This window comes from Parambassis ranga, chromosome 17, assembly GCF_900634625.1.
Source record: "Parambassis ranga chromosome 17, fParRan2.1, whole genome shotgun sequence".
Taxonomy (NCBI): Eukaryota; Metazoa; Chordata; class Actinopteri; family Ambassidae; genus Parambassis; species Parambassis ranga.
Window position 1 is genome coordinate 4,797,270 of NC_041037.1, and position 15,226 is coordinate 4,812,495.

A 15,226-nucleotide genomic window follows, 5' to 3' on the forward strand; every position below is an offset into this window, starting at 1 on the left:
CTGACATCCAAACTTTAGTCTTAATTCATGTTCCTGTTTAGACGTGGTTCTTTTATTATAGCAGTGCAATTCCTCCAAAAGAAGAAAATGGAGCAATCTGGAACAACAGCATTGGCCACAGATATGAGGTTGATAGTAGAAATGTGTGTATTGTTCCCCCTCCTGTTGTTTCTCACCTTCTTCTGTGTGAAATATTATGTAAACCTACAAATGTAGAAAATTTGAAAAAAAAAATGTGTTTAAAATGTGTGGACTGCCTACCAAACCTGGCAGGAAACACAAAGGGAAGCAGGATGTTTGATATCAGACACTACAGTACATTTAATGTGGGTAATTATTCTCTCTTTCTCATATACATATATACACACATACACACACGCACACACACATATACACATGCATAACAAACCTTCCCCTTCTCTCTCCTGCCCTCTGATGAGGCAGTAAATAAATGCTGCTTGCTATCAGGTGGCGATGTTGCACAGCTTAGAACATTTTCAAGAACACTTAACCCATTAGGGATCGAACTGTCCTAACCTATTGGTTTAAAGTTGCATTGTGGGTAATAGTAATGAATGCCTTTATATTCCTGAGGTGTCACTCAGTATCTGACTTCCAAACCAGGGTGATGAGAGAGAGAGAAAGGGAAGGGAAATTAAGCAATCTGTGATTAAGGCAGTCTCATAAATATTGCAGAGAGGTTTTTGGCCCCTGTTGTGAAGACAGACTGCCACAACAGTCTTGAGTTCTAACGGCTGCATCCTATCCCAACAGATTACAGAGCAGACGGGTGAATATGAATAGAAAATGACAAAAAGAAAAAAAAAATCAAGAGTATGATCCACAATGTTCGATCCATGGAGGAAAATTATCCCATCAAAAAAACAACATCGAGCGGTAATCCTCTTTGGAAGAAAAGGTCATATTTGGTTTGTGTATCAGTCCTCCACACAATAATCTTTTACAGGAACCCGAAATTTAAAAAAAAATGTACAGCTCAGGGCAATTTAATTAAGAAATGAAAAAAAGTAGTAGCCTATACTTAATTTGTCCAATAAAGTTAGTGCTAGGGGCTTTTTAAGCGGCGTGCAGAGACAGAGAGAGACAAAGGTCCCACTTACAGTGGCTTAACTCTGCCTCACTTAATCGAGTTCATTCCAAGATACAGAAAAATGTCAAAGCAGATACATACATATTAGTTGGACACAGGAGATGTGGCTCCGTCACCGTCTTCAGTCAGGTTCTGCTGAGCATGTCACTTCCTGCCAGCTCAAGCAAATCTGCCAATATGGCAAACCCTCAGGTACTGTACCCTTTACAGTGCTTCCAATTACTGTACTTTAGGGCTTCAAGCCATAACTAGACCCTTATCAGAGCTTCACATCCCTCTCTGTACAGTACAGTAACAGTCCCTCAGACCCACTCCTGCATGGAGCGTTTGCAGTACAGTATGTGGCGCTGTGTGCTCTTCCTCCTGAACTGGAAAACGGTGTAGAGGAGGACCATCATGCACAGCGCCAGGACGCAGGGGATGGCGATGGCCACCGCTTTCTCTGTTCCCCCGGCGCTGTCCAGTTTCATGACAATGTCCACATTTCCGTTGTCGTAGTGCCGTTCCTCTGCCACCGGGGGGCTCCAGTCCCAGTCAGGGTCAGCAGGGAGGCCATCACAGCCCATGAAGTCCCTCAGGATGGGCTTTGGGTAGCCCGGCTCCACGCGAAGAAGCTGATTGTTGAACTTCCAGTACTGCTTTCCCTTGTAAAAGTAGGTAAAGCCTAAATGGGTGGATAGATTGAGAACACACAGAAAATAAGTAAAGGGAGAGGAACACAGGCAACATAAACCCCAGGGGAAATCAACTTGGGTTTGTTGTGGTTACCAAGACAGCCCTCATATTTACTCTGTTTACTTCCACTATTCTTACAATCACATTTTAGACACAGATTATTCACTCAACAGTGTCTTTGTTTCCTCAGTGAAACACTGTCACTACAGGTTTTACCGTCAGATCGGCAGACATACCGTTGGCCTTATCCACAAAAGCCCCCTGTGGTGAGTCAGGAATGCCCTTCCAGATGCTGATGGGTTTAGGGTAACCTGGGTCCATGGTCCTCGAGTCCTCATTGTACCTCCAATATCTACAAAAATACCAAAACAGTGGATTAGGCACCCCTGTCTCCTGGCACATATAGTAAAAGGATGAATGTGTGATTTCCTCCAGGACAGGGAGCAGGAAGATATCACTCACATTGTTGCAGGCATGGACAAAGAGTCTCACACAAAAGCACAAAATGTATTTGGCACATCCTGTCTACATAACCACAGGGTGCAGCAGATATATGCCAATGGCCAAACATGTTCTGCATTCTCTTGTTATAGCTGCTCCTTACTCACATGGCTAACTAGCAGTGGACTATTTATTTTGCATTATCTTGCATTATTTTCACCTGTTAGACTATCAATGATGGTGCTAATATTGCTAGGTTCGTACTGAACAGAGAAACAAGCAAGCCTATAAAGACACATTTGTCTCCAGACATTGTACTACATATCATCCTGAATGAAAATTATCGGTCTTGGTTTACTGCTGTTAGTGGTGAATAAACCCTTTAACTCAGCCACTTGTGTGCAAGTTTTCCACAGAAACAAGTTTCTACCTGACACTATAGCATGTTCAGTGCTAGCACTGCGTAACCAGAGAGTTTTTTCCCTCTATATTTAAACCTTTAAGAGAAATGTGTTCCATTTTTAAAATGAAACTTCAACTGACAACTCGAAGCTCCAAAACAAGAAAGGAACAAAGAAACTCGGCAACACCCACCCACTCAATTTAACTCAAAACACAGCGACAAAGCCCTGTGACGAAGCCTGTTGGTTAAATAAAGAATACTCCTCCAGAAGTGTTGCTAAGCTGTTTTTAGACAGCTCTTATGATAAGGACCTAAGACTGGGACACTGGTTATTTAATGTTGCAGCTCAGTAATGGCAGCTGTTTTGTTATTATCATTAATGATTGCAACTGATGTTTTGCTCAACTTATAAATCTAAGAAAACAAAAACAGTCTGTTGTCTGTAACTTGTGATCTGCAATGGGCTTGTTTTGGGAGATTAGTTTTATAAGTCGTCATGACTGATGCTTTTCTTATCCACTGGTGTTCGAGCACATAAATCTTGCTACACAGTGTCTGAAATGGAGCAAACATCACCTCATCACACAGGCAGTGAGAGACTGAGAGATAAAATCAAGTTTGAGACCCCGGAGAGAACGGCCTGTTTGTCGAGATGTAACATCATGTGGTTCAGGATGACAGTATCATGACAAAGCATTTTGTCAGCATTTTGTTCACTTCCACCACAGGCTCCCGTGACCTCTTAGAATATGATTTATGATGGCATTGGGACATGTGAGTCACACTGGCACACTCTCAACAAAGGACAACAACAACAACAGGTTCTCTCATTTGTTATAGAAAGATTTCCTAAATTCTATCTTAACTCATCTTTCATTCATACAGGGACAGTTTACTTTCAGAGCAGAACTTTTGTCTCCCTCTTCTGGCAATGACACTGTTGACACAGAGTATGACATGTGCAGGTGACCTCTCCTCTGATGGATGACAGATTATGCTGTAACACTGGTACCTGAACATCAACTTGAATAATAACTTAAATATGAACACAAGCCTTTTGTTTGACTGTTTACTCCAGCTTTCAATCACTGTCTATTTTTAGACATCTCATTCCTATCTGTACAAAACACCCTTCAATTAACCCTCCTACAACAGAGCTGTCGCCGGTGAAAGAAATTAACATGTGCTGTTCAAACTACCGTAGCTCTGGTTATGTTCGCACTATTGAAAAAAATCTCAATGGATTCTAAAAGCTGAGAAACTGCTCTTGCGATCGCTATTACATTCATTACGGTAATGACCAAATTGCGTGTGCCAGGGGCGGGAGTTTTGTGGAGCGTAGAAGATCTGATGTAAAATAGTCTGAGTTGAATTTTTGTCATCTCTTGTTGCTGTACATTTATAGTTGTTTATGTAGAGAAATTTGATTAAAATTCAAATCCGTTTTTTTCCTCACTTTTCTTGTTATTACACACTGTTCTGATCATTTATAACATATATGTCAAATATGTGCCAGCTTTTGAAAGTTATATTATATCTACAGGCAAAATAATTAATACAAAGAACATTTTCTGACAGAATCATTACAAAAAAAGAAGGCAAACTGTTATAATTATACTAGTGAAAGGGTTAAAATATCTAATGGCTGTATAATTTAAATTTATTGGCCAGTAACAAAGACTTACTTTTACACATGCCAGTCAGCACTTGTTTTTCAGTTAGAGACGAGCGCTCTGCCCGAATATTTGATTTGATAGCAGAACAAATACTCTACACAGACCTGTCTCCTTTGAAGAAGTAGGTTTTAGCGACATCCTCCCACCAGACAGCTGTCTCGATACTCTGTGTGGGCATTCCGCTCCCGAACAACGAGATGTCCCGAGGGTAGGAAGGCTGCAGAGTTGTGTCCTTGAAGACCCAGAAACGGTTTCCTAAAATACACAGGCACAGTTAGAACGCACTGGGACAAAGACATTATCATAAATATGACCTCAAAAGTCACACTAGACTAAACACTGCATGGCATTCAACTCATTCAAGCCTTCAGCTTGTGTGTTTTTGTGAGTCTATATTTATATTTACATGATTTTAAAAGGTCAGATGTATCACCTTGTTTAAACACATCGGAAAATCTATGCGATGTTATCTATAATACAATAAGCAGCTAGATGATGATGCTCCACAGGCGACTCCACAGAGACGTGTTTTTTTTAGTTTTATTGAATTTATTGTTGCATTTAATTCGGTTTGATGCTGCAGTGGCGCGCTTGCACTAAGTAGCCGGACACTCACATGCACAAAACCCGAGCTTACAGACACAGTAAAGTCCCTGTGAGTGAATAAATAAAGCATGAGGCACTCTGATCCCACTGGGTGACAGATGTCATGTTAATCTGCCTGATGGACGGATGGCTCTACCGGACCTGCACCCGTTCTCTCTGCTGCTACAGAAACAACCTCACAGTCACCCGATTCAACGCGCTACAATAAAAGATTACTGCAGGTTACACAGCTCACACTGTCACATGTGATATAAGTGTGTTTTATTGATGAATTAAACAAATCAAAGTGTTATTTTAAGTCAGTAAAATGTCCAGATTGATTAGTGATTTGTTTTATTTTATTTAAAAGTGAAATGCATCAAGGAAAGGAATGTATATGTCTGCTGTTCTTTCCATTTTTGGCACATTTTTGGGTGCATTGATGTCAACAGGCGATCATCAAGTCAGACGGTGCCAAAGTGGAAGGAGGAACATGCATCACGCCACCACCTACGTGTTCTCTGGTGTACATATGTGTCCTTGTGAGCTACACTCATACAATCACTGCTCTCAGCCCATTTGTGCCACCGAAACAACAACAACGGTTGAATTTGGAAGGTGATAGAAACGATTGGTGGTGGCCTTGGTGGTGAGTAAATCTTTCACTCGTCACCATGGTAACCAAGAAAATCACACAGAAGGTTGCCTTGTATTGTAACTGTGTGATTTTAAGATAACTCCAATCATGTGTGTTTCCAGAGTTATTGACAATCTACTCCAGTGATTTGTTCATGAGGACACGGCTGTTAAAACCTCTGCAGGGTTCCTTTAATCAATAATAATAGTAATAGTGGGTTATTACCTTTGAAAAAGACAAATTTCCCTTCACTGTTTTCATACACAGCATCAATTTTAGGAGGCAAGCCTTTCCAGAAGTAGTTGATCTGCATGGGGTAGCCAGGGACTACTGAGTTGTCCCTCACCCTCCAGAACCATTGGTCCTATAGAAATACACAAGATAAAGTTATCATCGCTCTCATCATCATCATCATCATCACCGTCATCACAGACTGATTCGGAGCAAGCAGCTGGTTATCTTTACCTTGAACACAAAAAGCTCCTGACGGAGGATAGCTAGCGTGTTGAAGCCTCCATCACAGATGTTAGGTTTGGAGTTGGGGTTGGAGGGTTTGGCTCCCTGTGGAGGGCGGTGGGGTCTTGCATGGCGATCGTGCTTACGTGGGTCAGAGGGAGGGTGGAAGCGAGGAGGGGGGACAGTGGGTGGAGGCCTGGTAGGCTGTGGAGCTCTGTCTGGTGGACCTGAACAAGAAGATAATAACAGAAACGGTTTCATCCAGCAGCTTGCATTCTGTCAGCTGACTCATGTGTGCTTCGAAAACAGTGATTGGCTGCCCTCATTAACAGCTGACACATGCTTGCTGGCATTCAATATGACTGAGGCAATGACAATTCCAACTGTGACTAAGTTACTTTTAATTTTTCTATGCAAAAATAACACATGATATGCAGCCACACGTAAACTCTACTGTGGAAGGTTACCGTAGATTTTCTGGATGCCCTGCAGGTCATCATGAGGTAGTTTGAAGTTCTCTGTGTCCATGTACTGGTAGAAAGGAGCCATGATAGCAGTTGGGTCATTGGAGTGCTCCAAACCGAGAGCATGGCCCAGCTCGTGGACTGCAACCAGGAACAGGTCATTACCTGAGGAAGGGATAAGGAAACCTGCGTTGAGAACTTGATTATATATGGAACACACAGCAAATGCAGAAGGTGGATATATGCATTAGAGAAACACAGAACACAATACAAGAATTACACATTTTTACAATTTACTACAATAGGGATGCAACAATTATTCGAGTAATATTCAAGGGCAAAATGCATCGACAACTAATTTAGTATTCAATGACTCATTGGTGACATCAAGAATGGTCGCTGGCTTTTGGCGCAGTGGGATGATCAGTGTTTTGGGTGCAAGAGGCCCTGGGTTCGAAACCCAGGTGAGCTGTTTTTGTAGGTCAGCACGGGACACACACATGGTTTTGACTCCGGGCATGGAGGTGCATTTATGGGAAAACTATGACATTTACTCGAATAATCATAAAAACAATCGGCGAGTATTCGATTATCAAAATAGTCGTTTGTTGCAGCATACTACAATGAAATGTGTGACAGCAGTGCTAATATCTAGTAGAAAATGCCACACATTTACTGTTTACATGGTTTTACGTGTTTTCTACATTTTTTTTGTCGTGTCACTCTGAGCTGACTGCCTTTTGAGCTTGACCTTTTTTAATTAAGCATTTTAAGACCCCACTTTGCCTTTTACAGACCGGCCATTAGGCACATAATTGCCAGTTAATAATAAACAATGAAAATAATCATTACGTGGTGCCCTCTGGTCCAGAGAAGCGGTAACATCCACTGAGCTAATGTGGTGCAAAAAATTGCAGGTATAGATTACTGGAGGTAAATTATGATGCAGGAGTGCTGCACAAAATAAGATCAGGCAGATGTGAGGCACACTCATGTTGCTGCCTAGGGCGTCCATGGAAATACACCTGAACACGTATGCCTAACATGAGACAACACTGTGGCTCTGCTGTAAATTACATTCACACACACACAAATGGAAAAAAATAAAAATGCCATATTCAGTGTTGACGGTCATTCAGCTCCCAGTGTCAGCCTGATTTAGAAAGAAGCGCACCATTTAAGTACAGCTTACGACTGAAGCTGTCCCCAGGAGAGCGTTGCCCTTTACAACATGATATCCACTCCTGCCAACAGTGCTGTGCACAGCAGCCGCTGACCCTCAGCCAGCAGCTAAAAGGTTATACCTCCACCCCTCCCCCCATTTATCTAACACAACCAGCCTCTTCCTCCACCTAAACTTAAAGAAAAAAAAGTCCCAGGAGACAGACCCCAGCTACCATTAGCGCACATGTCAACATGCAACATTTACAATTACACTGCTGTGAAAGCCCATTAAAGGTTGCATGACTTTCCAGGCACATGAGATGGGAGCTTTTTTTAAAATCAGCCTCAGCAGCACTCCAAATGGATAATCATGGGACACTGCACAAGGGTGAACATGAATTTGACTTGGGAGTCTCAGACAATTACCATTAGTGTATGAGAACAAAAGAAAGAGAGGGAGAGAGGGAGAGGAGCTGATGGGTGGCAGGCAGTTTCCAAGAACAAACACAATGTGAGCTGTAACCCTCCTCCACCACTAAAGGGAGGAGAGAATGTAAGCGTATGGCACACGGATATTAGCAGAGCAGCCTGGTGGTGCTCTGACAAGCCTGGCGCCCTGTAGGTAGAGTAATTAAAGTGTGTTTGGTTGGACACAGGGCTAAGGAAGGCCATTTTTCCCTCCAGAGCAGCACTTACTTTTGTGTAGCATTCTTTGGAAAGACACCACTGAGCTCCATCAATCAATTCCAACAGGACTGAAAAGCCATAATCATGTGCCAGCAAGCAATGTCCTAAAATAGCCAGGCTTTCTATCCTGTCATCTGAGGAGCTTATTATGCATGAAAAAAAAACATCAAAAATCTTGACAGATGGGGTGATGCATCTTTACAGAGCACAGACCGATCTAAGACAGCTCTGCTTTCTTTGTTTTTGGTTAAGTGTCCCTCACTGCCCTGTGATATCGTCTCTGTCACATTGCCCTCCTGTCTAGCCATCTGCATTTCCGAGAGATTATTAACTTTTCATCAGTACATATCTCGCCCTTATAAATAATTTTTCATCGTCCCCACATGCTCATATGTATTTATAATCCAGGTTCTTAATGTGGGAACCAGACAACGTATACTAATAAATAAAATGAACCTGAAGCTGAAGACAGTTGTTCGCCTTGTTGCATTATAAGTTGGCTACAAGGCAGGAATTGTTGCTTTGTTAATAACCGTAGCTTATAAAATGATTAGCATACAGGAGGCTAACCAGTATCAACTCAGATCATATTTTTCTAATGGATTAATTATAATGCTGAAAAGCTAGACTTAGCCAGCTAGCTGTAATGCTCCCACACTGCATTCTGTAGCATGGTACTGTTAGCCAAAAAGCTAACCAAAGCAGTGGCTAAATAGACCAAGATAGATTGAATGACTTTGAAGCTATTAGCAAGATTTCTACGCACTATGGGCAAGCAGAAAGCGATCTTTATACATACAAACAATTAGCTACAATACACACTCACACTACATTAGCTTTGTGAAGTGACACTTAGCCTTCTATCATCCACTTATATTGTATTTGCGATAAAATTAGCCAGCGAGCTTGCTAGGCTTAGCTAGCTAGTTATTAAGTTGGCTACAAGGCAGGAATTGTTGGTTTGTTAATAACAGCTTAGCAGAAAGCTAACCAGTATCAACTCGGATAATGTTTCACTAATGATGTAATTCAAGTGAATCAAGCTAAACGTAGCCAGCTAGCTGTAACTTACCCACACTGCATTCTGTAGCATTGTACTGTTAGCTAATAAGCTAGCCAAACGCAGTGGCTAAATAAACCCAGGTAGGTTAAATGAGTGGTTCACTCACCATCATGGTTGGGGTTCCCCAGGGTCCAAGGCTCATCAGAGTCAAAGTGTGTGTCCCCTCCTATGCCTGGACCCGGAAAATAGGCGTGGGCGAGGAATCCTCCTTCTCCGTCAAAGGGTGAGCTGTCACCATGGAAACCTGAAGCGAAGATGATGGTGATGTCCACGTCACGCCTGCCAGTCTCCAGGGCGCTGTATGGAACGGCCTCGAAGCGCAGGGGGGTCACACCCTGCCACACGTCGAAGGCTCGCCGGATGGCATCATGAGTCTCCCTGGCGCCCACCTTTGGGGTGACATTTTTAATGCTGTGGGGAGGAAAACAAGTTGAAGATGTTGCTGATAGGTGGAGACTATAAAACACAAATGAAACAAAACATTAAAGAAATAAAACACATCCTGCACCATCTTCTCTTTCTTGTAGTTTTAGTTTAGTTTTGAGTGAAAGATTTTCACTTTCCAGAATGAGCAGAGACTTAAAAAAAAAAGTTGACACAACTATTTCAAGCCCAGCAGCTTTGACTGAACTTTTAACACAGCAGTCGTTATCAGTGTGTGGCAGGCAGGGAGGAATGGGAAATCTTCTCCCTCTCTCTCTCTCCGCTCATTTCCACGAATAAAGTGCAGTCAGCGGCAGCACCGGCTCAGCACTGATTGACATTCCATTAGGAGAGGTGGCTCATCAATTCAAATTCAGGGAGGAAGGAAGGATTTGAATAAATTGACAGTGTTATCGTTTATTACTGCAGTAACCTGTCAATTTGGCAGACCCGTTTATCGGTTCTCCTCAGAACCTATTAAAAAGTGTGAGCTTAATCAGGCCAGATAAAATGAGTGTTTGAGTATTTTTTTTTAATAAAAATTTACAAAGAATTTTCAAACTAGAGGAACAGTAAGACCTCCTGTCATCATGCTAAAGGAAAGATGGTTAAATAAACCAGCCTGATCCCATTTTTCATTTTGTCAGGAGGCTATTTATACACACTGGAAAGCAAACATACTCACAGCACACATGGGAGAATTTATGTGTTAATCTATGTGTTTGTGAATGTGTGATTGTCACTATATTTTTATGTGTGAGCACCCACATATGTGACGTATTTGTTCGGTCTCTATGACAACACAGAGCATGTGAGCCCAGGTGCTCAGAGAGAGGAGGGGATGAGAGGCAGAGAGAAACAAAGCTGAGAAAATTAACGCCGGCACATACATCCATATCGGAATCCAAAAGCAACAATGAACGCTGCTAAACTCAATGGTCTCTATGACAACTGTCTCCACAGTCTGTCTCTCACCTGTAGGTTATGTGTGTACGCTGCCATTTCTGTCCCGTCAGCGCGTACCTCCGCCTCCGTGACCTTGAACCACTTTTAATTTTGTCCGGAACTCCACAGCGGGGCTTCTGCATCCAACTTAAAAAGTGGAAGAGAAGAAGGAGGAGGAGGGGAAGAAAAGTTGAGTTTGTGAACCTGAACTTTGAATCACATTTTGCATCACAGGACGACATAAAGCAGCGAAGTGAACTCTGCAGTTCTCTTCCTGACGGGTGCACATCAACAGAAACAAGGAGTGCAAACTAATGCTAAACTACATGAACCCATTCACACCACACAAGGTTATCAGAGCTACAGGACAAACACAACACAGAGACGAAACGTTGATTCCTCACCTCAGGGTGATATCACTGCATCATCATGCAAAATGAGAAGAGGGAGAAGCATTAAAACCTTGGCCTGGATTCAGGCCAGGTGATGGGGACACCTCTGCCTTTCACTGATCCATTGAAATATTGATAGCTACTCCTTTCTGCATTTCAAATGAATGACTGGAGCATAATGCATTAGCATGACATGGACGGGCTGATGGATGTGTGCAGCCTGTGTTTGTACCAGTGTGTGTACTCACTCCTTGGTTCTTTCATCCAGTGTCCCTGTGACATTGAGACCATAGACGCGCTGCATGGCAGCGATGGCTGAGTGCATGGTTTCGGCCGAGCGTAGGACAGACATACCCGGTTCTGTGCGGGGAAGGTAGCCATATTGCTGTAGCCATCCCTGCAGGAGTGGGGAAAAACAGAAAGAGGAGGGACTTCATATCATATTGTTGCTATTTTAGGACTTGTTTTTGGGAGAATGACAAAGAAACACACACATCCAGGAAGCTTTGCAAGTTTGTTCAGATAATAACTCAGTGAATGATCTGCATGTCTCAAACAGGCCGCTGTAATGTGTGCAATACATCAACAGTGAAAGGCTACAGGAGCAGAGAGCACTCCTTCATTCTGTGTTTGATTAGATTCAGAGCTGCATATTTCAGGTTGACTGGTACCCAGAGGTAGAAGGATCCCGGTTCGATTCTGACTGTTGGTGTTCTCCCCTCGTTGTCCCTAATTGGTGACAATTGCCTGTAGGTATGCGTGTCAGTGTGAATGGTTGTCTGTCTGTGTGTTGCCCTGCGATGTGCTGGTGACCTGTCCAGGGTGTACCCCGCCTCTCACCCATAGAGAGCTGGGATAGGCTCCAGTCCCCCGTGACCCTGCACTGCAGGAAGAAGCAGGTTAATAGATAATAGAAGATGGATGGATGGATGGATGGTACTGAGAGGCTGTGGCACATATTGTAGTTCTAATAATTGATGCTGTCTGACATGCTGGTGTTGATGCTCCATGTTTGAAATAGCACCAACATTGTGTTAGCTAGGCTGTTTTACAAACCCCCATCAGTGAAAGAGGATGAAGGAAGCACTCATGTTGCCATTTTCTCCATGATTATATCTGCAGTTTTATTCATTTGTGTTCTTAAAAAGCACTAATATTATAATTTAAGCAAAGTTTAGGCATTGCAGTTGGTGACTGAACATCTGTACCTTACACAAAAAACCTCCACCACCATGATGGTTTATAATTGGTTTCCCTGTAATCTGCATTTCCATCTGACTGGCTGCAGACCTGCTCCTTTAACCTCCAGTCTACGGACAAAAAAATCAATATGCACACAGAGACGCATCATTCATCTGCTTCTGACCAAGCATCACTCTGTCATCAACCGAACAGCAGAGACCAGTGGTTGTGTTTATCATCACAATGTGCCTGAAATGTTTCCAATGTTTTGTTGATGTAATTCATATCCAGCAGCAATTTAAGTGTGTTTGTTCAGAGCAGCTGAATCCCCACCACCAGCCTTATACTCAGTGTTTGTGCCTTGCGGCTTCCGGTCATTGTGCACGTGCATGTGGACTGTGGCCCTGCCTCCTCCTCCTCCTCTTGCCCTACAAAGACAGCGAGCAGCAGAGGTGAGGCTGAGCATCATCCGGGGGTCAGCGCCACACTCAATCCTGAAACTGAGGGCCATGAGGTGCCATCCACAGCTGTCCACACGCCAGCCAGCTGCCTCCCCATCACCACACAGCCTGCGAGATACGCTCCTGCTAGCTAATCTGACTAGCTGTCTCCTCTGTCCACATCCCTCCCCTCCTCCTCCTCCTCCTCTTCCTCTTCTATCTCTATCCCTTTTTCTGCTTAGCTAAACGCCTTGTTTATCTCCCCCCCTCTCTGCTGTGGGTGTGTTTCCTGTGTGAGTTGTGTTTATTCATAAGGCAGAGATTTCAGAGGGATATTGGGCAGATTTCAGTGAGCCATAAAATTGAATAATGACAAGTGTGTGTGTGTGTGTTACTGTCAGCTTCAGCATATAATTTCTTCAGAGCGGTGGGAGGGGAGGGGAGGATGGAAGTGACATCAATTAAAAAGGTACAAAAACAGCCGATCCTATCATGCAACTTGTATGTGTAGATGTTTAATCTGCTCCAAAGCCTCTCTGACTTCATGATGACCTGTCAGAAAAAGTGCATGTAGCCTCACGCTGCAGGGCATCTCTGCTGGAATCATATTTGGGTTGCACATTTGGGATCAGTGAGCAGGATCAGCTCAGTTCAAGCCGCAATGTAATAACCTCAAATGAGCATCCTTCTGTTTCACTGCACCCTTACAGAGGAGGGACGATGTTTTTCCAGCCGTTCAGTGCGTGAGCTGTGTCTCCATGTTATGGTAATCGCGTGGGGAGTCAACATGCATGTTTTTTTTTTTTAATTTCACACCGAGGCAGATGAGGATGATGATGAGGATGATGAGGATGAGGAGGAGAGAGCACGGTCATTGAAGATAAGCAGGCTATGGAAGGCCATTTATTATCTTACCTCAACGCTGAACTGATGATGCTCCTCTCCGGACACGGCACACGAAATCCAAAGCCAAAAATGCAAGCAGAACGCTGCCGCGTAAAAGCAATCCGATGGTGTTCTGTTACTGGAGGATACTAAGGTCATAATGACCTGTTTTTCCCGAGTGTTTATGAGAAGAAGCCACCCGTCTGCTTTAGCTCTTGTGTCAAATGAAAACCATCGGGCGAGCTGTCAAGGCAGATGAAAACGAGAAGAAGAAGAAGCTCGCGTTTCCTAAATACAAAAAACAAAAATAATATCCTGTCAAACGGTCCGATGTCAAGCAGAGATAACGCGGCATGTCAGATCCGCTGCCCTCGCCATTCTTATTTACATCAGGGGCTACATTTATCCAGCAGCATCAATGGCCATGTACAGTAGCCTAGTCTGCGCAAGATAGGCTGCCTCCCGACTCGACGCCTGCGCTTTGATTTCTCACACAGCGCAGCGCTGCTTGGCAGCATCATGAGAGCTGCCCTACAGAGCGCGCCGAAGGGACGGACCGCTATCCACGTACAGCTGTCTCTTTACCCTCCAAAGGCCAATGAATGCGTTTCTGACACCAAAGAAACACGATGTCCAGATTATAATCTAATATTATTGTTGCTGCTTAGGCCGAGGGATTAATGCACTGAGAAAATAGGGGTCCTAACTATCATATTGCATAATAATCCAATTATTTAAATAATCAATTAGGGACAACATTTGAATTATTATTATTATTATTAGTATTTGACTCAAAACAGTGCAGGACCCAGAGGTGACAGCTTCCTAAGACATTTATAGCTCCTTCATCATCACAGTTCCATGGTCTGATAACAAGGACCTGCCCTAAAGCGACAATAAAACCACAAGGTGGCAGTATTTCACTATAAGCAACGTGTCCACCAGCTGTTATATCAGCCACAGGACACTGAGGATGCAGGACAAACTGGAACCTGAATCCACCCCGCATGAACTAATGAGCCAAGAACTCCACCTGACAGTGATTTGAAGTGACAGACAGAAAAAGGAGCTCTTCATCACGCCAAAGACTCGTTCATGTTATCATGCAACAATCAGGAGAGAGGTTTGTGCTATAACATGAATCAGGGATTAAAAGATGGGAGCAAGCATCAAGAAAACTGACTGACCAAGAATTTATTAATAATAATAAAAACCTCTGCTATAGAATCAGAGTTGTGTCTAAAAAGAGAGGTTTATTATATCCACACACACAAATGAATATCTGCCAACCTGACCAACACAAAAATTTGCACTGCTGCAGCCAGTTTGCTAACGGTCAGGCTTATAAACTCTGAATGACTCAGACATTCCAGAAGCAAGACACATGTAGTAATCCCTGGTTTAAATGGGAATGGCCTGCCTTATATTAAAAGAGAGCTTTCACAACCCGGCAGTGCCAGAATCAGAACCAAAAACACTTTAACAGCATGGCTCCATTCTGTTACCTGATAACAACATTAAATAAAAGGTCTCACAGGCTCTCTGTCACCAGGTTTTGGCCTCTATAAAGTCTGAGGTGATGTATTCTTGTGTCATG

The 15,226-nt window shown here is 43.2% G+C and overlaps 1 protein-coding gene across 1 annotated transcript; it reads right to left on the reverse strand.

Annotated features, from left to right (window-relative positions):
* Window positions 1-1,075: 1,075 nt before the first annotated feature.
* Window positions 1,076-11,489, reverse strand: mmp16b (matrix metallopeptidase 16b (membrane-inserted)). Its single transcript, XM_028427619.1, has 9 exons — window positions 11,371-11,489; window positions 10,761-10,877; window positions 9,469-9,773; window positions 6,452-6,613; window positions 5,994-6,211; window positions 5,754-5,892; window positions 4,411-4,561; window positions 2,023-2,138; window positions 1,076-1,775 (listed from the first exon to the last, which is right to left on the reverse strand). The coding sequence occupies exons 1-9, from the start codon at window positions 11,472-11,474 to the stop codon at window positions 1,414-1,416; spliced, it is 1,674 nt and encodes a 557-aa protein (XP_028283420.1). The 5' UTR covers window positions 11,475-11,489; the 3' UTR covers window positions 1,076-1,413.
* Between the last annotated feature and the right edge of the window lie 3,737 nt (window positions 11,490-15,226).

What these genes read in the sequence shown, in the direction of transcription:
- mmp16b (XM_028427619.1), bottom strand. Translation starts at nt 11,474, where the DNA reads ATGTCTGTCCTACGCTCGGCCGAAACCATGCACTCAGCCATCGCTGCC. An exon ending in CTGGATGAAAGAACCAAGGA is followed by an intron (nt 10,878 to 11,370) that starts GTGAGTACACAC and finishes CCACTTTTTAAG; the next exon opens with TTGGATGCAGAAGCCCCGCT. An exon ending in CGTACACACATAACCTACAG is followed by an intron (nt 9,774 to 10,760) that starts GTGAGAGACAGA and finishes TCCTCCCCACAG; the next exon opens with CATTAAAAATGTCACCCCAA.